This window comes from Lates calcarifer, linkage group LG7_2 (assembly GCF_001640805.2).
Source record: "Lates calcarifer isolate ASB-BC8 linkage group LG7_2, TLL_Latcal_v3, whole genome shotgun sequence".
Lineage (NCBI taxonomy): Eukaryota > Metazoa > Chordata > Actinopteri > Centropomidae > Lates > Lates calcarifer.
Genome location: NC_066854.1, coordinates 4,460,832 through 4,481,496, shown reverse-complemented (window position 1 = coordinate 4,481,496; position 20,665 = coordinate 4,460,832). Strand labels below are relative to the sequence as shown.

The 20,665-nt window shown below is 40.6% G+C and overlaps 1 protein-coding gene and 2 long non-coding RNA genes across 4 annotated transcripts in view; 1 reads left to right on the top strand and 2 right to left on the bottom strand.

Moving 5' to 3' along the window:
* Positions 1–8,496, bottom strand: part of LOC127139125 (uncharacterized) — a 125,324-nt gene extending 116,828 nt beyond the window's left edge. Inside the window, exon 1 of the long non-coding RNA XR_007809055.1 lies at positions 6,015–8,496. This is a non-coding gene — a long non-coding RNA (uncharacterized LOC127139125). The remainder of the gene's footprint in view (positions 1–6,014) is intronic.
* prox1a (prospero homeobox 1a) overlaps positions 1–11,111 on the top strand; it is a 36,141-nt gene extending 25,030 nt beyond the window's left edge. The window contains exons 7-8 of one of the 2 annotated variants that reach the window (XR_001959330.2): positions 8,506–8,748; positions 9,073–11,111. Coding sequence is in view for 1 of the 2 variants with exons in the window: in XM_018660993.2 (XP_018516509.1) it covers positions 8,506–8,691 (186 nt within the window). In the remaining variant the exon portion in view is untranslated. Of the gene's footprint in view, positions 1–8,505 lie in introns of both variants that reach the window. The other variant, XM_018660993.2, reaches the window with a different exon arrangement.
* LOC108873015 (uncharacterized) overlaps positions 9,123–20,665 on the bottom strand; it is a 45,585-nt gene continuing 34,042 nt past the window's right edge. Inside the window, exon 4 of the long non-coding RNA XR_001959331.2 lies at positions 9,123–9,207. This is a non-coding gene — a long non-coding RNA (uncharacterized LOC108873015). The remainder of the gene's footprint in view (positions 9,208–20,665) is intronic.

The following is a 20,665-nucleotide window of genomic DNA, read 5'->3' as shown; positions in this document are numbered from 1 at the left end:
CACTCATTCTAACCGCTTTTGGCAATAACTGCATCTTACACACTAGGGTTCATGTGATGTTGGTGTTACAAGGCTTTTTCCACTAGAGACTTACTTGATAATACTTTATACCAGGTTTCACTATCTTTAATTTGACTATTTTTAAGCCAAGGAATTCAGAAAATTAAATATTTAATGTTCTGCCTAGAAATATCTTAAAAACACCAAGACACCAAAGCACCTGATACTGAATTTTAAACTATCAAGGGACACCGAAACTCTTCAGGAATCAAATCAGATTAAGGGATTTCCATCAACAACCAGTGTAGATCTGATGACTTCTACGATCATTTTGAAGTTTTAAAAAACTGCTTCATAGTTAGATGTAACCTTGTCTCCTCATTATGTTGTAGTAAAAACAAAATCTTGGTGTCATAACATTAACTACAAAACTATAAAACAAATGCAAATTAGTTGTACATGAATACACTGTACATTTCAAAGGAACACACACACACAGCTCATAATTGATGTGATCATTCACTCTTTGCTGCTGTCAATGCCATTAAACAAGTATGAGCACTAAGTAACCACGTCTTCCTCACTGTCTCTTTCTCTCTGCTGCTGGTTGACAGAAAGCAGTATGGTACAGACAATGCCACCTGCCAGTTTCTGTCACTATAATTATAGCTATCTGCAGTGTGTGTGTGTGTGTGTGTGTGTGTGTGTGTTTGTGTGTGTGAGTGCATGTGTTTGTGTGTGTCTTAGTATTCCAGTTGAGAAGAAGAAGGCATCATCTTTGTCACTGAGCCTGATTGGAGTCACGAGGGGGCGGTGTGTGTGTGTGTGTGTGTATGCGCCTGTGTATGGTCTTCCTGTACGTGTGTGTGTGAATATGAATGTGTGTGTGTGTTGTGCATGCAGTGATTCCCTTCCCCTGCCCCAGCTGTCTCCTTAGCTTTAACAATAGGCCTGGTAACAAAGACGTGGCCTTCAGCCTCTGTCATGTGATACTAGTGGTCTGCAGCCTCTCAGTCAGATGACCCAGGCTATTGTCCTCTATGGATGACACACACACACACACACACAAACTTGCACGTACACGCACACACACACAAGGAAGCACAGAGCGCACACACCGATCCAAGGAAGCACAGCACGTGTATGAACAGACACACAAATGGCAGCATGCAGAGATACGAAGACACACGCAACACTTGCACACAAAAAGAAGATACACACACTCATGGGATAGTGAGAGCTGACACACACAGACGCAATCTCAGGACGCAGACCCTTCCTCTCAGTCACATGCAGTCTGAACAAAGAGAAACTTTATTGCTATTGTCCTGGTGGTAGTGAGATCAGTGACTGATTGACAAAAGAGCAGCAGAGAAAGGAAACATATTGCTGATGTCCTGGAGGAACCTCCAGTCTCCACTTCTGCGTTTAGTTTCACACTTTAAATGGCATCTACAAAAACTTGTGACCCTGAGGTCAAGATATTGTTGAAATAGGGATGAGACAGTTTTATTTGCCACTAAACAGCTAATGGCGTTTTGTTTTTTAAGTTTATGTCAGTGAAAGCTTGATCTTTCCATTTCCTGCTTCACTTTAGAATGGCAGCTATCTTCCTGCTGCAAATATTGGTGATTGTGTCAAAGAGCAGCAGGTTGTTATCTGTGCTATTTATGCTCATAATGTACAGTACAACGGGAACATAGAGCAACAGAACTGCATTCACTGACTGGCTGGAGAAACGACATAAATTAAAAGGAATATTGCCTAAACGACTGCTGTTAAAGCAAGCTTGAAGGCCACATTCAGACTGAGTTGACTGAAAAAGCACAGCTCCCCTCTCTCATTTGAAATGGGCCACTCTGTCCATGCAGCCAATGCAGCGGGTTTGCCCAGCAAAAAAGCTGAACCAGATTTTTGATGCGTCACAAGGTGACAGCTTCATGATGTCTTTGTGATGACAAGACTTAAATTCAAGTCTTAAGCCTACAGCTCTGCCAAGGTTTACATTGAGATCACCGCTGTGAAAGATAAACATATTGTTGTGCTGTGTTCTAGTATCTGAGAAGCCTTCTTTTTTTGGCACGTCTTACTTCTCTGACTCAACAAAAATCTGACTTGAGTCCAAGTCTTCGGCCTACAGCTCCATCTCTACTACTAAACCAGAAGTGGCAGCTTGTGGTTTTATTAGATGCTCCTACGTGTTTAAGGTCCACAGTTGCACAGTTGAACACTAAAAGCTAATTCTTGCCAAATGACGCTGTAACATTAGGAGGACAGTAAGAGACAGTCAGCAAGTATGCATACAGGCTAAAGTAGGAGGACACACCTTTGTGCAGGAGAGGTGTGTATCAAACCAAAATACTATGTTTTCTACACAAATTAAAGCGTGTCCTTGTAATGTATGAATCTGTGTTACTGCGAGGCTGGATGTGACTAGAAAAGTGATATCCTACTACTTTCCCCACATAAACAGAGACTGGGGGAAAAGGATTGGAAATACAGACACCGGGGCACCACAACCCACAAAGCTTTTATTCTGCACACCTTTAACTTCCTTAACATTTGTCTCCATTTTACAATAATTCTTAAAGCTAAGCCAGATATAGCATCAGTATCAGGGAAGAAAGCATACAATTACTGCCATGTATTTTAGGGAGACTGAGGGATTTTCATATGGCTGTTAAGCCACAATTGCTTCTATATCTACAATACAGAAGCAAAAGGCAAAATCATTTAATTTGTAAGAATTTGTAAAAAAAAAAGAAAAAAAAAAAAAGAATTTTTTAAATCCATGCTGTAGACGAAAGACAGGAAAAGAGAGGGACGAAGAAGGAATGAAAGGGCACTGCACTCTGGTCGTGTGTGTGTTGTGTTTTCCTGCCAGGGTGTGTGTGTGTGACTAAAGCCAGGCCTGATAGCAGGGAAAGTGAGAGAGTGAGAGAGAAGAGGAGGAAAAAGGAAGCAGATGCTCATGTGTTGGCACAAAAATGATATGTCCACTCAGTCTCTCTCTCTCATACACACACAGCATTTGCTCACTCCACCGAAGGTGCAGCAGATGAAAGAGTTCCAGTATTGTCTCAGTGATAGAAAAATATTCTACTGACCAACAGTAATGTGGACCTTAAGGCCACGGAGCAAATGAATGGCAACAAAATGGAGAGTGCTGCGGCTGTGTGTAAGCGAGGGGTGAGGGTCATCTGAAACTGAAAAGAGCAACACCTTGCAGCAAGACTAGAAACACGGTTTGAACGAGACAAGCGAGCTGAAAAATGATTAATGATGAAATAATGCAAATAACTGTGAACTCATAAAAAAAAAAAAAAACAACTGACTAAACAAATGTGCATGTGTACACACACCAGTAAACAGTGTAATCGCCTCCTACATTAAGGGAGGGAGTTAAAAGACCAAAAAGACTAAAAGTAAAACAGAAAAAAGAACACACAGTTCTTCATTCAGTTCTTTATTTGTTTGTACACCTTGAGAATCAAACAAATGGTGTTTGTGCAGTGATTTCTTAAGAGTTCAATGTATGTGAGCGTGTGTGTTTTCCCTTCTGTACAAGGCAGTGAGTGGGGATGGAAAGGTAAAGGAGAGAGAGGCAGGTGGAAAGACATATGGAGAGGTGAATAGGTTGAGTCAACTGAGGACATGCAAACACAAACACACACACACACACACACACACACACACACACACAAACACACACTGTCCAGACGTCTGCATCAGTCTCATGGTGACGGCGTGAAGAGAAAAAGCATTAATCCTCTTGACTGGAGGGAGACAGAGAAAGAGGAGTGGCTTATATTCAGAGGAGAGGAGGGGAGGACAGGCAGAGAGAAAGGAGGGAGGGAGGCGGGGGAGAAAAGGGTAAGAAAGGAACGAGAGAAGAGGGTGAGCAGCTGATGAGAACTGAGGATGGATAGATGGTAGAAGGGAAGAAAGAGTCAGGTTTAAGGCTGCAAAGGAAGAAAAAGGAAGTGGATGGGAGGACTGAAGGAGCACAAACTGAGGGTCCAACCTCACATCTTTTTAGGAGCTGATGGTCTACACTCCACATGTTATCAAGCCATTTACTCAGTTATTAAGGTCTAAATTCATATTTAAAAAAACTTGTTTTAACGATTCCTTAAAGCAACCTTTTGATATCAGATCAGTATTTCTAGAAAGACTTTACTTTGTTGGAAATTACTTCACCCTCTCTCAAAAAGTCTCAAAGTTGAAGAATGAAGTACAAAATGAAGCAACAATTGCAACAAACAGACTGACATCAATATCACATCAGCAGCAATGATTAGCATGATAGACCAGATTCGCAAAGTAGGCAACAATCACACAACTGCTGACCTATAGTAAAGAAGTGTTTTTTAAGTGGCTTATTTTAGTTGGGGGGACCTGTAGCACTTCTAAAGAGGCGAGAACTGGAAGAGATTGGGAGCTGAGTGATTATGCTGTTTTGAACTTTACATTGGTGATGAAGCGATCTGCACTGTGTGACTGTTGGTGTCACTGTGCCACACTGTCACGGATAAAGTGAGGATACACTTGATAATAACCAAGAAAAAAGTCTTTTCTGGGCGATGATGCCGTCTGTGTCTGTGTGTAACGTAAATCTAAGTGAAGATTTTCTATTTTAGATGTGTTAAAATGGGACAGTGTATCCATAAAGAAGTAACCTAGTTATAAAGGGCTCTCCTTTATTCTAAAAATAATTTTTAGTACAACACTGCCCTTTTGTGCTTGTGGCCTGCACTGTAAAAAATGACAAAATTAGCAAAGCCGACGTCACTGTTGCTAAGTGCTTATTGCTGTGCTGTTTCTGCACTTCAGGTTTTTTAGTGATGCTTTGAGTTTCTGCAGGCAGCTCTCATTTGTGTTTCTACTGCTAATGTTAAGAATGTTATCACGCCTCTGTTTATTGCAAACAAAAATCTACTGCTGTTTTTTTATTTCAGGAAAGAGGAGAACTTCCTGTTTTGCCTTTAATGTAGCTTTGTACTTGTTCTCATGCACTTTGATAAAATTGGCCATAATACTTAGAGAAAGGCAACTTAATATTGCTAAAATGCAACTGCGACAGTAAGACATGAGATACAGACGATGAAACCAAAAGGCCAGGCCTGATAAATTTGTAAATGCAAATGACAACAGCATGCGTAACAGTGGAAAATAATTGAGGACAAGCAGTGAACGCAATGGGAAAAGCAAAAAACAGCTGAAGTAGCCTTAATGCAGGTGACTTTTCTTGAAGGCAGCAAATATTTCCGTCAGCACTTCTCACCTCAGACATCTCAAAATATACCACGAGTTTGCATGTGTGATGAACGATATAAGTGAGCTTAAATTTCCAAGATGACATGAGGGACAGAAGAGCCAACAAGGAGGAGGACGAAGGGAAGGGAGAGAGCGAGAGAATGAGAAAAAGAAAGGAAAGAATAGAGAGAGAGAGAGAGGGAGGGAGAGAGGGAGGGAGGGCGTCCCAGTAGGCCTCTTTGTTGGGCAGCGATTTAGAGATTTACAGGCTCTTGTCCTTCTGCATGCATGTGCATCTGTGTGTGTGTGTGTGAAGAGAGAGTAATTGAGCCTCCCTTCATCCAATATTTACCCACCAAACCAGAGCAATCATGCGAATTATGTTTACTGGGAACGAAGTGTCTTTCTTCCTCTTTATCTTTCTTTCTCTTTCCCACTTTCCCCATTCCTCGCTTGCTCTCTCTCTCCTGGCAACTAGACATCATATCAAGATCCAAGCCAGGAGTAAATCACACACACACTCACACACAAACACACACACACACACACAGGGGAAACAGGCCCATCTGTATTGATGATGGCCTAATTTAGATCTCTTTATTGGACTGATTTACGATGGCCAGACAAATCTGGGCATCTGGACCCAAGTGTGTGTCTGTGCGTGTGTGTTTGTGTGTTGTCCAGTTGAGCTGATACCCAAACCGGACACACAATATCCTCCCTGCTTCATTTCATTCTTTCTGCTCGTGTTTCCCTACCTCTCTGCGAATCAGCTGTGTCCTTTCCTCTCCCCATCGTAGTCTTGTTTCAGCACTTTGAGTCCTCTCGCCGCCGCAATGATGACGCACGCCATCCTGAAACATTTTTAAAACACACCAATCATCTTGCTGAACACGGCAGTAACCACGCTGCAACACAGAGACACTCAGGCCAGGGCCCTTCTAGGTCAAGGTCACTGAATCTCTTACTGTCCCACTGTGCATGTTGGTTTCTTGTTTTACAGCTCTTTGCAATTTGAGATATCAATCACAAAAAATGGATAGGAAGTACAGTTGATGAAGAACAATACTCCATCACAGAACCCAGATTTCATAGCTACATCCCTTCATCTGGGTGTTTAGTTGATGCCCCTCACCAGAGTGAAGCTTAAATTTGAACATCACCAATTTAAAAGTAAAGAGGTCAAAGATCTTTAAAAAAAAATTAAGAGAAACTGTCCTGAGAAGACATTAAAAAGAGTGGGTTTGTCTTTTTTTTAAAGATGAGAGCAAATTTGAGCAACTAAGGGATGAGGGGGTGTAATCCAAGAGGGAGAGGACGCCTCAAAGGCACATTCATCCTCAAGATCAAGCTCAGGTTTCAACTTTTATTTGTCCCAGTGGGCAGTTTCACAGCAGCTATTAAAAACAGCAGCTTGACTTTGGGGCTTTCTCTGTTTTCTTGTAGAGGCAAAACAATGAGTTTTATCCTTTCAAAATTATATTAATGTTTTGGCACCTGGTGAGGTTTTAGGGTCAATTCTCATTCATTGCAACCGGGTCTTATTTTTGTAGCTCTGGCCATCGTTCCTGTCTCTAATAGTAAGACTGTGTTCACCAATTGCTAAGATCTCAGATGTGACAGCATCAGTAAAAAGACGACAAACTGGGCAAGAGAATTAAATAACCTATACTGGTTTTAAATTGCCAGGTTAATCAGTTAGTGAGTTCCTCATTCAACTTTGCAATGAGGGATTATCACTAACATTTTGAAAGCGCTAAGTTTTGGTTTCACCTCCAAATAAAACACAATTTAGATGATCTGGCAAAACTATTGGCTTCTGAGTGTCTCACTCAGGAATCTATCCTAATGGCATAAACATAGACATTACCTGGAAAGTTTAAACTTTGATTTGTGTGTGATGAGAGAGAGTAGGTGTGTGTGTGTGTGTGTGTGTGTGTGTGTGTGTGTGTGTGTACAGTAGTGTCTATAGCAAGACAGTGACAGAGGGCCTCATTGAAATAACTGTGGTCTCAAGGGGCCAGCTAAAAAGAGAGAGAGGGTAGGTGAGGGTAGACAGAGTATACGAGAGTCCAGGGAATCATTTAGGGTGTGTATGTGTGTGTGTGTGTGCGCGTGCGTGCGTGTGTGGAGGGTGATTCATCCGTTCTGGTGGCGGCTAACCTTGGCATGTCCTGCCACGCGTGACGGGGTTACACCCAGACGGCACTCTGCTGTCCTCTACGCGTGTCTGTGAGTTTGTTGGGGTGTATAGGAGCATGTACTCGTCTGGAAGAGTCAGCTTTGCGTGTGTGTGTATGTGCATCTGCATGCAGAAAGAGACAAAGAAGAAGAAAAAAAGAGAGAGGGGGAGAGGATCCTCGTCAGGTTGTTTAGTGTCTTTGTATGATCTTGCCCCTGGGAGAAAGGGCAGAAAAAAGAATAAAAAATGTGTGTGTGTGTGTGTGTGTGTGTGTGCCATTGTTTTGCTGTCAAACACTGGTATGAGCACAGAGCAGCATTAAACCCCCCCCACACACACACACACAAAGCCTTGTGATGACAGTATATTTATGCCTGCATGTGGAAAGGACAATTGGATCCCTGCAATCCTTTCGCTCTTGTTTAAACTCTGCCACACACACACACACACACACACAGTGACAGATCACAAACAACTGTTCACCTGCCATTGTCAAGGACTCAGTGCGTCACCTGTCATTATGTGTGAGCGTGTGTGCATAAGGAACTCTGACACCACACACACACACACACACACACACACACACACACACACAGCTGGGGCCTGTTGAGAAAGCAGAAGTACATTTAGGGGAAGTTCACCACTGAAGAAGAACTTAGTACAGGAATAGAAATATATGGACACCTGAAACACATGCACACTTAACCTAATTCTGTGATCTAGTTCAGTCACACACTCACTTTCTATTACGTAAACTCTGTATTTGACTAGTTGTTTTCTCTTTAAAGATTTTTTGCGTTTCAGCTGCATATATGAAAAGTTTTTTGTTCCCCCCAATTTACTGCAGACATACATCCACAAAGAAGTAGTACAGTTTAGTAGTACAGCATTTTTATGGTCATAACTGCTGTATTGTAAATCTAAATTTAGGACAAGAAAGGAGAAGGTGATTAAAGGGAAGTTCCTCTTCAGTTCAAACAATAAAAACAGAGATATCACTCATGATTTCCTTTTCCTTTCTGCCTCTTTCTCTCCCCCCTTGTCTACTTTTCCCTTTTCTCCCTCAGGTTCCTGATCGATTTCTAGAAGTGGCCCAGGTAACTCTTCGCGAGTTCTTCAATGCCATCGTGGCCGGCAAAGACGCAGACCCATCCTGGAAGAAGGCCATCTACAAGGTGATCTGCAAACTGGACAGCGAGGTTCCTGAAGTCTTCAAATCCCCCAACTGTCTACAAGAGCTCCTCCATGACTGACTAAAGCGAGGGAGGAAACACGGCAAGCAAGAAAAACCTCAGAGGACTGAGAAGACTGTAAGGAAACGCCTCTGAAGGCGCACAGTTAGACTAGGTTGAGGTCTTCAGTGAAATGCGTTTGAAGGAGTTTGACGCGATGCAGAGACTAGTTATTCTAAGTTATTCTACTTCTGGAGAGGTTTGTTGGTGGTTGTTTTTGGTCAGCCCATCTTTTAAAGACAAACCTGCCCTCAAGATGTTTTATAAAGAAAAAATATTCCTCTTCACCGAGGTTGAGGGCTGAGACTTGGGAGTCAGACGATACTCAAATTAACAAATTATGTTGAGACTTTTATAAATTAAAAGCAAAACAGTGAAAATTGAACCTCCTTGCACTTACAGAAAAGCTCATCCTCGCCGAAAACCCCCGTCTCCTGTTTCTCCTCTGCCTCGTCTGAGCTCGCTCTTCATCCTCCTTCAGGGATGAGGAGGATTGTGGATCAATCTTCAGCCCAAGATTTCAGGATCAGGAGCGAACTAAAAATAAAGATGATAATATATAAAAATCTTTTTATTGTGGATGTTTTTAAGTTACATGGACATTTTTGAAAAAAAGTGATGTTTCTGTATTTTTTCTCCTTTGTATAAGCTTACAGCTTCTCAGTCACGTATACAGATACACAAGCACACGCAACCACACACACACACACACACACACACACACACACACACACCTCTTAAACAGGAAAGCACAGTAGCAATCCCAAATCCTCACCCAAACCCAGACAAACTGGGCAAAAAACAAACTTAGTTGTTGTTTATTTCCCTTCATTTTGCCTTCTCTTTTTACTTCTTCCTCTTCTTACTGTACTGAGACTTACTGGGTGTTTGTCTTGACTGTGTGGCTCTCCCTGCCCCACCCCTCCCTGGCTGCCCCTTTTGGCTCATGTTGTATTCAGGCACCCAGAGCATCGATGACAAAAATTGTACGATTTCATATTTAAAAAATGAAATGACTGACACTATATCAGTCAACAACAAGAGTCCAAGTCTGAGACAAACAACATGAAAAGATTATTCTGAACTGGCCCATTATCCTCATCCATATTTTGAATCAGCATGCCATTTAAAGAGGCAAATGCTCATATTGACATTTGAGAATAGCCCCTTTTAAGGTTTTTATGTATAAACACAAACCTCCCAAAAAATCATCTCCCACTCACTGTTAGCACTTACGGTGAGTTTATTCAATAGCTGCGTGTCAGACCTTCATCAGGCACTTAAAATGTATAAGGCATGAAATGCCTGATGAAGGTTGCTTGACCAAAACGTACCAGATTTTCTGTTTTGACTCATTTGACCACTTTATCTCCTACACACCTGTCTGTGTACAGGTGGGCAAAAACATTTCTTCTTCTTGTTATTTAACATTTATGATGAGATATGTATTGAACCAGACTTTTTAAAGGAAAAATATAAAGCTCCCTGTTGGTTGACAAATAAGGAAATGGCAACTACATGATCTATGAACTTTATCTGTACTGCATTTTCTTGTTACTCATAGTTAATTATACACCAATATCAAAATGATGAAAATATAGCACTGATATAGGATAACAGATAAATACTAGATGTGGTACTTAGGACATGATTGGTGCTGCACCAACTTTGGTGTTGTTGTATGTGTTTTACTTTATTTCTGTTAGAGACATGATGTTTCACAGAATCTTAAAACCACATTATGCTAATTTTTTATGTGCATTCACATGGGTTAGTGTTTGCTTAATTTCACCATTCATTTCAGTTTCACCTCATTCTTAGATCACAAAACACATCAAACCACATGAGGAGAAAACAGAACTGTCTTTGGATGGTGCTCCAGGACAGGCTGATCTTTGGTGATACCAACTTTAAATCAATACAGTGTTGTTTTAAGTATTGATTGGACTTAAACACTTGCACTGAAGATTTGAACACTTACTGTGGCACAATCAAGCGTTCTTAAATTTGAGCTTGTATCTTAAACACTCAGTAATGTTACATTTTAACACCCATTCATCCCTGAAAGCCTCAAACTACAGATCATCAAAGTAACAACCCACAGGATGGAAACGTGTTTTTTTTAGATATTTGTCTTTGCTCTGGTTCAGCCAAGAGGGGCAGCTGCACCAGCCGGGTCATGTGTGAAGTGTTAAAGGTTTTAACAGCAGAAAAAAAACAAACAAAATGCTGATATTTGTAGCTTGTATAGATGTAATAATTACTCTGATCACTCTGATACTGTTATTATTTATAACTGAAATAATTATTCCTATTAATGTTATTCTGATGATGATGATGATGATTATTATTAATGCTTGCTACAGATTTGACCAGTGGTTTACTCATTGTTTATCCATCACACCGCAACATGAAATAAATTATTCTTTGAAAAAAAACAGGAGGAGGATGTTTCTAAGTGTGTGATTGTACTTTTCTCTGTTCTATTTGCGCTCAGCAGAGGTGCAGAGGGCGTTGACCGTTTGCATGTGCCTGCCCACACACACACCAAATCACCATCAACCCAAGCAGTAACTAGGCAACATGATGACCACTTTAACTCTGTCCATGCCCTCCCCTCCCTCTCTCCCTCTCTCCCTTTCTCTCTCACTCTCCCTCTCTCTCTCTGGATTCTGTATAGGGGACATGTGATCCCTTGTTGTTGTTGCTGATGAATTGAAAAGAGGAGCGCTGTGTGATTATTGTCAGCACAAAAGCCTCAAAAAGCTGCTGACGCCTAGATTAGCCAGTACAAAGACACAGGGACACACACTCACTCACACACATACACAAAAAGACATAGGTACAGACTCACACTCATACACACACACAAAGGCACAGGGACAAGGCCTGTCTGCTCTCGTTGCCCTACCATCCTTCTCACTTCTCTGTCCCTCCTCTGTTCATCCTCTCTCAGCCCTCCATCACTGATATTATTCTCTCCTCTTCCCCTTTTTACCTCTCCTGTCTCCTCTCCTTTCTCGCTGCTTTTATTTCATCCACCCTCCTCTCACGCCACTTACCTCCCTAACACACACAAACACACACCATGCCCTCTGTGTGTTGGCGCCAAACACTAACTGGCATCACACAATGCCAACCACCATCACCAGCATGGTATAAAGTGCCAGCACTCAATGTGCCTCTCTTTTTTCTCCTCTTACTCTCTCTCTCTCACACACACACACACGCACAGTAAATATGAAAGAAAAAAAGTGTGTATAAAACATGGCTACAAATTCTTCTGTGCTCAAGTTTAGATAATATTCCAACAATGATATAGCAGCATTTGCATGCAATAATGCAACAATAACAATAACAGCATAACAAAGCAGAACATACGCATCATGTAATAATGCAATCTCTGTGAAGATTGTTTTTCTCTACAGAGAAGTCAAATGGGAATAAAAAACTGGCACAGGAAGTTACCAAACTTACAAAATAAAAGCATAAACAAAATGCTTGTTTGAGATGGACTGTTGGCTTTAATTTAATTGGTTTATGGTCAGAGGAGAGCGTACAGTGGCTTTCAAAATACAAGATGTTGTATTGTGGTTTTAGTTTTTATTAGATACATTTCTGTTGGTTATAACTGTAGTTGATAAACTACTACTGATTAATTTGAAGAAATTGTGACCAGACTTGTAATAATAAATAATTCCACATAAAGTGATTTTAGACATCAGAAAAACAGGCAGCAAGCATGGAAATGACATCAGTGGGACTGATATATCACTTTACTGACTGGTTAGAGCAACAATAACAGAAAACGGCTGAGCAGAATTTACTTAAGACTAAATAATGAAGTACAATGAAAGGGCACTGTAATGATTTTACCACAAAATAAGAGCTTCAGAATCATTTTGATGGCATAATGACTTATAATGGGAGAATGGTGCCTCTGTTATTTGTACTCAACATCCCAAACACCTGTTCTTAGTAACTTTACGTATGCACTTCTCACTCATATGATCTCCCATGAGAAGTGATAAGTGACTTAAACTGTTGGAATCAGGCACAGCAAGTTCCAGAATAATGCAGTACTGTAGCTCAGTTAAAAAGACTTAGAAGTTACATTATGTTACTTTAAGACTGATTATTAGTTTAGATATTTTATATATTGAAACTCATTATGTAACTTTTAACAATTTCAGGCCAGAGCAAGGACAATAAGTTAGTGTAGTGTTGGGTAGTTGCTTTATCTTGTTGTTACTGGTAGGCAGTACTCAACTTGCAGATTTCAGCTTTAAGAACAAAAAACACAGATATACAGACGGGGAGATATGAGCAGTATCTTGTGCATTAGCTTACACTGCCAAAGCTTTTCATTATAACAGGAGGGGCTGAACAGGAGGTGGGGTCACTCTTTGCTCTATATGATCACACGCACACACACACACGCCGTCTGCCTGTGAAAGCACATCTGAGCAGCGCAACAATAAAACAGCTGTGTTTGTGTTGGCCTGCTGATTGTTTCATTCTCAATCACCCCGTCATACACACAAACACACTTACACAGACACAAACACACTTACTGTCCGCAGAGATGGCATGACAGTGATACATCTTGGGTAATAGCTGCTGTTATTATGGAGTAGGGAGAGAGTTTATTATGGAGAAAATCTCTCCTCAACATAATTCTAATAGCTTTAACTGTCTTCTCTGTGTTAACTGCTGCTAAAGTGAACTGAAAGAGTGAGATTTTTTTCTCTCTCTTCACATCCACTGCCATATTGGTAGATGGATGCAATGGCCTGTGATGAGGCAGAAGCATCAGTTGATTTCTGTAGCTGCAACATTACAATTTCTGCAATGAGAATAATCACAAAAAAACTGCCCAACTTCACTGTTGCAGTTGCTATCTAATATCCAACAACTACGCTTATAGGATATAATTCAGTGGTCAGCATTTTTACTCTGGCAAGAAAGCAGAAATTAACTCATATGACAGCAGCTGTTAAAAGGCATTCAACTTGATTTTCTATGTCTTTCTTGTGTTCTGGTCTTGTTTTCTGATTTTAGGATGCATTAAGAAATATTCCAAACATTTCTTTCATAGACAAGGAAGACCCTCTGAGGTGTGTAATGTCAATTATATTATCTGTGCATCTCTTGAACCAGAAAAGTTTAGTAGCCAAGTGTTGTCTAAACTGTCTCATCTGCACATTTGAACAATAGAACATTCATTCTGCCATCACTGTTTGATATTGTTCATTTGTGTTTTCATGCAGCTCATGTAGGACTTAAGAGCCCCGTCTGACCTCAGACTGACCTGTTAGAAAACTAAATTCAGCTTTAATTATGGCTCATTCTAACACATCAACTTTAAGACATCATTCAAATAAATGACTGATTGAATTGGACCATCACCCGCTGCAATGATCACTGTTAGCTTGTTGAACAGACTTTAATCAGCCAGCGCTGCATGTTCACTTGCATGAGTTCTTTAAGATGGCACCCAGGTGAATGAAGCTAATTGTTGTTTAGAACAGCTGCCCCAGCAGCGCTTTCTCTTCCTCCTCCCAGCACGCTCTGCATATATTTGTTTCTCCATCAGGTCAGGTTTCTGTCTCACTCCCATTCATCCATCCATTCTTCCATCTCTCTTTGCACTGAACTGATTCCTCTGTCTGTTATGTAATATTTCAATCAGCTAACTATCCATCAAAAAATCCTTCCATTAGTCAAAGTTATCCATCCATTGATCTATCACCTATATTCCCTTTACTATGCATTTCATTTCATCCATTTATCCATCTTTAAGTCCAAGAATACATCCCTCTATCCTTCCAGCTTCTTTTTACCCCCCTTCTAACTGACATCCACCCCCCCCCTCCCTCACTCCTCCCACCATCCCTCCATCTCTCCTTCCATCAGCGGTCTGTTCGCTAATCAAACACCATCTGTCCTTCCATCCCCAACCTGTCAGGAACAGCTGCCAGCCGCTCTCTTAACAACACTTTTAACAACCCTGCCGCATCTTCCACGGCCCGCCACCCGCCGCCTGCACTGGGCGGACGTCGCTGATCGGGGCCACCACCTCCTTTACAGGCGCACACAAACACAGCGGACACATGTGCGATCAGTGGCGTACAATACCGTGAATGTGTAGTCTGTTAGAAGTGTGTAGTGATCAGAGTTTGAATGCCATGAAGAAGAGACAAAACTGTAAGAGCAATAAATGGAAATGCTGAAAAGAGAAATAAAAAGAAAGAAGAAAAGGAGGAAGTGGCTGGGGAAGAAAAAAGAAAAGGCAGTTGAAAGTAGAACAAAAAACTTCTACTGGCCTCTTGTTGAACCTAAGTAACAATGTTATGAACCACGGGCAAAGAAAATAAAATGATTCCAGAGAAAGAGGAATAACGAGCTAGCAGAAGGTATAAACGGAGAGATAAAACAAAGGAGAGATGGCGCACGGTAAACGAGTGGAAGTCTAAATAGTAATCAAGGGAAGAATCAGCCGCCTGCTCAAAAAAAGGGTTTAGAGCTAATGGTGGGAAGTAAAAGCTCCCAACACACATACACACAAGATACAATTTTACACACAAGTACTGTACAATCACCACTCACACACAATCATAAGAACACAATCATCTTAAACTCATTCAAACATAATAGTTTCCTCACACAATACAATCATCCCTCACACATACGTATCACAAATATAATCACTCACCAATTTTCACACACACACATAATACAGTCGTCATACACACACACTGCGCAAACTGCACTGCTGTTGTCGTGAACATGCCAAGACATTTTCAAGTGTTATATCCTGAGGAACTTCCCCAACCAATCATTGGCACATAGGCCAGATGTTCACTGGTGCTTCAATGCAATGTTCTCCTGGCACACACACACACACACACACACACACTGGCTGGCATCTTAGTCTCTCTCTCCCTTTACGCATATGAGCATTTGATATGAGACTGAAACGCCAAGACTGCACTTTTTCATCACACAAAGGGGAAGGAAAAGGGGTGAGAAGGGGAGAAAGAAATAAAGGAGGCAATGAAAGGATGGAGGAGAAAAAGCCAGAGTGATACAAAACTAAATGATTAAAAAGAGGGAGATTAAATGGCTGAGACACATGAGTCAAGAGGGCAGAGGGAGGGAAAGAGACACATTAAACTTCACATAATGAGTAAATGTAGCAGCGGTGGAGGAGGCAGGTGCTTCAGGTAAGTAAAAATACCTCATCATGCCATCTAGTGGGAAAATGTACAAACCTACATACATCTGGAACATTGTTAATCTTTCTCTTTTAAGAGTGAGTTTGTTGGGGCAGCAGGAAAAATAATTTCCCTACATTTATCACATAAGGCAAGCTTGGGAATCTCCTGCCTGAGAATCTGAGGCTTTGCTGAATCAGTGGCATGGGGCTGGGCAATATGACCAAAAAATAAAATCTCGTTTCCAAGCTTGAGGCTAGTTCACAATTTTAATCGATTTTTTCTAAATCATGATTGAAACATCCTATTTTTAGGCACAAAGTGCAAGACAGTAGAGCAAAAATAATAAAAGACCTGAACCAACCTGCAAGGCTGTCATTGTTATGCATATTCAATACAGGTTATCTCACACAGCTATGGACTTCTTCCGCTAAGTAGAACACATACATTCACTTTAATAATCCGTTCCAGCACAGACAGAACAGAAAGGTTCGCACATTAGTTCATCTGCTCCAGCTGATATCTGCAGACAGCTGTAGCTAGCACTAGCTACCTGAAACAGACTGAACAGAAGAATCTGCACGTTGTTCAGTCACCCCCAGTGGCCTCAACTCTCACTGCCAGAGTTAAACCTTTACCAAACACAAACTAAGAGCCTACATCACTGTGAAGAGTCTTTTTTCACTCTCTTTCTCCTGTACTCACCTTGAATTTTTATGCTCACACTTTTGCATATACAGTATATTGAATGATTTACAAGAAAAAGTCAGCCTATGTGTGGCCAACTGGCTGAAGAAAACTGTCCCCATATGAACTTTTTGCAGTCTGCTGTCACTCAGATTTATGTGCTTCTCTTTCTCTTACTGATTTAATTTAATAAAACAAAAGCCCTAGCCAGCTGCTACAAAAAATGTAAAAAGCTGAGACGTAGATTTATTCAAAGCTAACCCATTCTCTTAGCTTCAAAGAATAACAGGAATTCATTTATTGAAAATGATGTTTCGAGGACACCCGCATCTTTTGCTCCAGTCACTACTTTTCAATTAATGCTACCTGATAAGCTTTGTTCAATAGGTGAGTAAAGTCATTAAAACAATGTCACACTGTCAAATACAACACCAAAGCAGAGAAAATGGAGAGCAAAGACTTGGAAGTTGAAACTTTTGTAGCGAGAGACTAAAGATTTCAGAGGTTATTTAACATGATTAAAGTTTGGCAGCCACTGCATTAGCCATTAAAATCAAAGCTTTTAAACTTTTCATTAGTTATTTTTTTCTGTTGCGTGTTATCAGACATCCTGAGGGCAACGACTGGACACCCCATGATGGTAAAATTCAACCAGCAGAGAGAGAGGAGACTTCTGGTGTGGAAATCAATTCAGGCTCACACAGGGCAGATACAGGGGGCTGCCATACACATTAATATATGCTTATAGATATACACACTTTCAGCAATTGCTTGGACACGCACACACTCGAGGCAGTGTGTCTGCCACGTGTCTCATGTCCAATAAGGGCATCAAGTCTGTCAATAAGAGCCTTTCAAGAATACCAGGGGTTCTATCAACTGACACACAGACACACAGGAGGACAGATAATACACACTCATCTGCACACACACACACACACACACCACACACAAGGACTAATTTCTCCCTCAAAACACTTTGTCCTTTAACCAGACAAAAATGGAGATAAGCCCGGGGGCATTCCATTTTAATCCACATCACCCACCCCTCCTGACATCCCCCGACTCACACAATTTTCAGTTTCCTCCTCTTTGTCGCTCATCTTCCTTTTTTCTCTTTTCCTCAGTTTCTCAGTGTCTTCTGTCCCCTGCGATAAAAATCTAAGGAAGTCCCATGGATCAGCCTACTTTTTAATGTATGTGTTCAAAGGTAACATGTGATATGATCCCAGTGATGACTTTTGATAATGGATCTGATTTATCGCATTTGAGTCTTTTCTGTATGTATTCATTGCGAACATTTAAGAGACCTACATTCAAAAGGATTTAAGAGATTTTGAAATGCTGTGTTTCTGCAACAATTACATTCAAATAAAATACTAATAAAATATAGTTGACCGTGAATGTTCAGAGCAGCTTTAGAGGGAAATACGACCATCTAAACGAGAGGCAGTTTTATAAGTCATCTTATCTTCATCTCGTCAAAAGAACAACAAACTCTGGCCTTGGATGAAATGACTATAACTGCAAAGTCCTTGAGCAAGCCACCAAATCCAGTTCAGGGCTACTAATCTGCGAGGGTCCAGACAGAAACAAAAACTGAGTAATTTTCCTTCATGGATGAAGGAAGTTAATGTGATGAAAATTATAAAACAATATTACAATTGAAAAAAATCCAATTAAAAGCAAGACACTGTGGTGTTCAAAAGGTATTCTGTGGTATTGTAACTCAAATAACTTCAAATCCAACACTGCTACTGCACAATAAGAAAGGTGACAATTACCAATGCCAAGTTTAACAAAGCAAATAGGTACACAACCAACAAACAGCAAGAAGGACAAAAAAAGTAACAACGTGCAAGTAGCAACTAGCCAAAAGTCAATTACCTGACCTTAACCATCTAAAAACGTGGATTTAAAATGCAGGACAGCAAGTTACAATTTTAAACAAACAGCATTAAACCATTCTGAGTAGTTGTGCTTTTGCAGTGAGGTAGATGCATATAACCTGAAAGCTGCTATTTGAGTTTGTGCTTCAACTAACAATTATTTTCATTCATCTGTTTTGATTTTTTTAAATTATTATTATATTCCATTTTTATCTATTTTATACGTTTGATTAATAACTTACTCAGTTAAGTCTTAAAAGTCAGAAAATAGTGAAACATCCCACTTACAACGTCACAGTTTCTGAGGTCAAGTCTTCAGTCCTAAACTTAAAGATACTTTATTTACAAAGACATTAAGTTGAAGCAAATCCTCACAATTAATAGGATGGAACAAGAGAGTGACTGATTTAATTATCAAAACTGTTGTGAATTAATTTTCTGACGATAGACACTGTGTGTTTGTGTCCTTGGATTGAGAGTTTCTAGTCTAGTAACAACAGTACAGGGACTGAAACCCAGTTAAGATTTTAACTCCCCTCTAGTCTGCATCATTCTGATTGAAAACCTTGAGCTCAGAGGAAATCTTTAGACTATTTGTGGATAAAACATGTATGTGAGTAAAGAAAAATACTTGAGCCATGGAGCAGGTGTGTGTGTGTGTGTGTGTGTGTGTGTATGTGTGTGTGTTTAAACGTTCTGACTTGCTTAAGCTCAGTGTCTATGTTGTCCTATTGTTAAGACCCCAGAGTGGGCCAAGGAATTTCATTTATCAAGAAATGGATATGGCTCCTCGAAGAGCCCTCTTCAGAAATACCCACATACTATAAATAACTAAACGAGACACTGGACATAGCCAGAGAGGAGCTGCTTACTGCTAAAGGAGGGAGGGCAGAGTTAGAGCAAGACAACAGGTAGATAAAGAAAACACATTGGTTTGTAAGCATGGAGGAAGGGCATTAAATTCAGACAGACAAACAGAGAAAGAACTGTGAACAAGTGCTTGATAACTGGCATGAAAGAGAAGAGACAGAGGAGAAGAATCTCAGGCCTCCTGTGCTCGTCTGTCCACACACAGACAGACTACAAATAAGCTTGTGCGGCTTCTTTGAACAAGCAGTGGTCAAGGTTCACTGGCAGGTCAACTGGGGGACTGGGTGAACAGAACATGGAAAATAAAACGCACACACAGACATACTCATAGAGAGAGAGAGAGAGAGAGAGAGAGAGAGAGAGAGAGAGAGAGAGACACTTGTGGACAGCTGTCAATTGGCAGCTAAGCAGGTCTGATGTGAAACAATGGGGCTGAAGGAGAACAGTAAAGAGTTTTATTGGGGTTAAAACAAGGTTAAGCTCTCAGGTTGGCATGTGCCACAGTAAATCAGTATGAGACATGCCAGGAATCTTATGTGTGTTTATAACACACAAATATCCTCTCGCACCAATTCTTTTTACAGTTACTGCGAACATTATGAGACACTGAGGAATTCTCAGTCTCTAACAGGCTGCACTAGAAGCTCAAGGCTTCAACAATGGAGAGAGTGGAAAGTAATGTTGAGAAGCAAAGTGAAGATGAGGGCTGCAACTAACACTTATTTTCTGTATCGATCGGTTTGTTGACAGTTTTCTTGATTTTGTGATTGGTTGTTTCATCCAAATACCCCCCCCATGTGAAAGACTAATAAACTAACATTTAAGGGTTTTTTTTGGCTTATGAGTAAACTAAATGAGTAAGGTTTTCCTTTAACATCTCAGATTTTTACTGACAGAAAAAATATTTAACTGGATTCAGTTAAGTTTTCAAAATCCACCTTTGAGGGGAAAAAAGACACTTGCCTTTCACAAACTAATCAATTGGACATTGTTTCTGCATAACAATACACTACACGGTTTTTCTGTTCAAAGCCTCTTACACTACCAGGGCATCACCCTGTATAATACAGCAGGGCACAGTCCTGCATATTGCCATGTAATGCTCTTTTACTGCCCCCTGTCTTTTCTTGGCAGGTTCATGAGACATGGAGAGCAAACAGAGAAAAGTCAGGGGGGAAGACAGCGAGAGAAAAGACAAAGGGCACTGTTTCAGTCAGAGGATCTAAGCCTTTGATAAGGATAATAGAGACAAACATATGATAATGAAATGTTCTGAAAATATTTGGAAGATTATATTGCTGTGGCTTTAAAGATCACTACAGATTACTACAG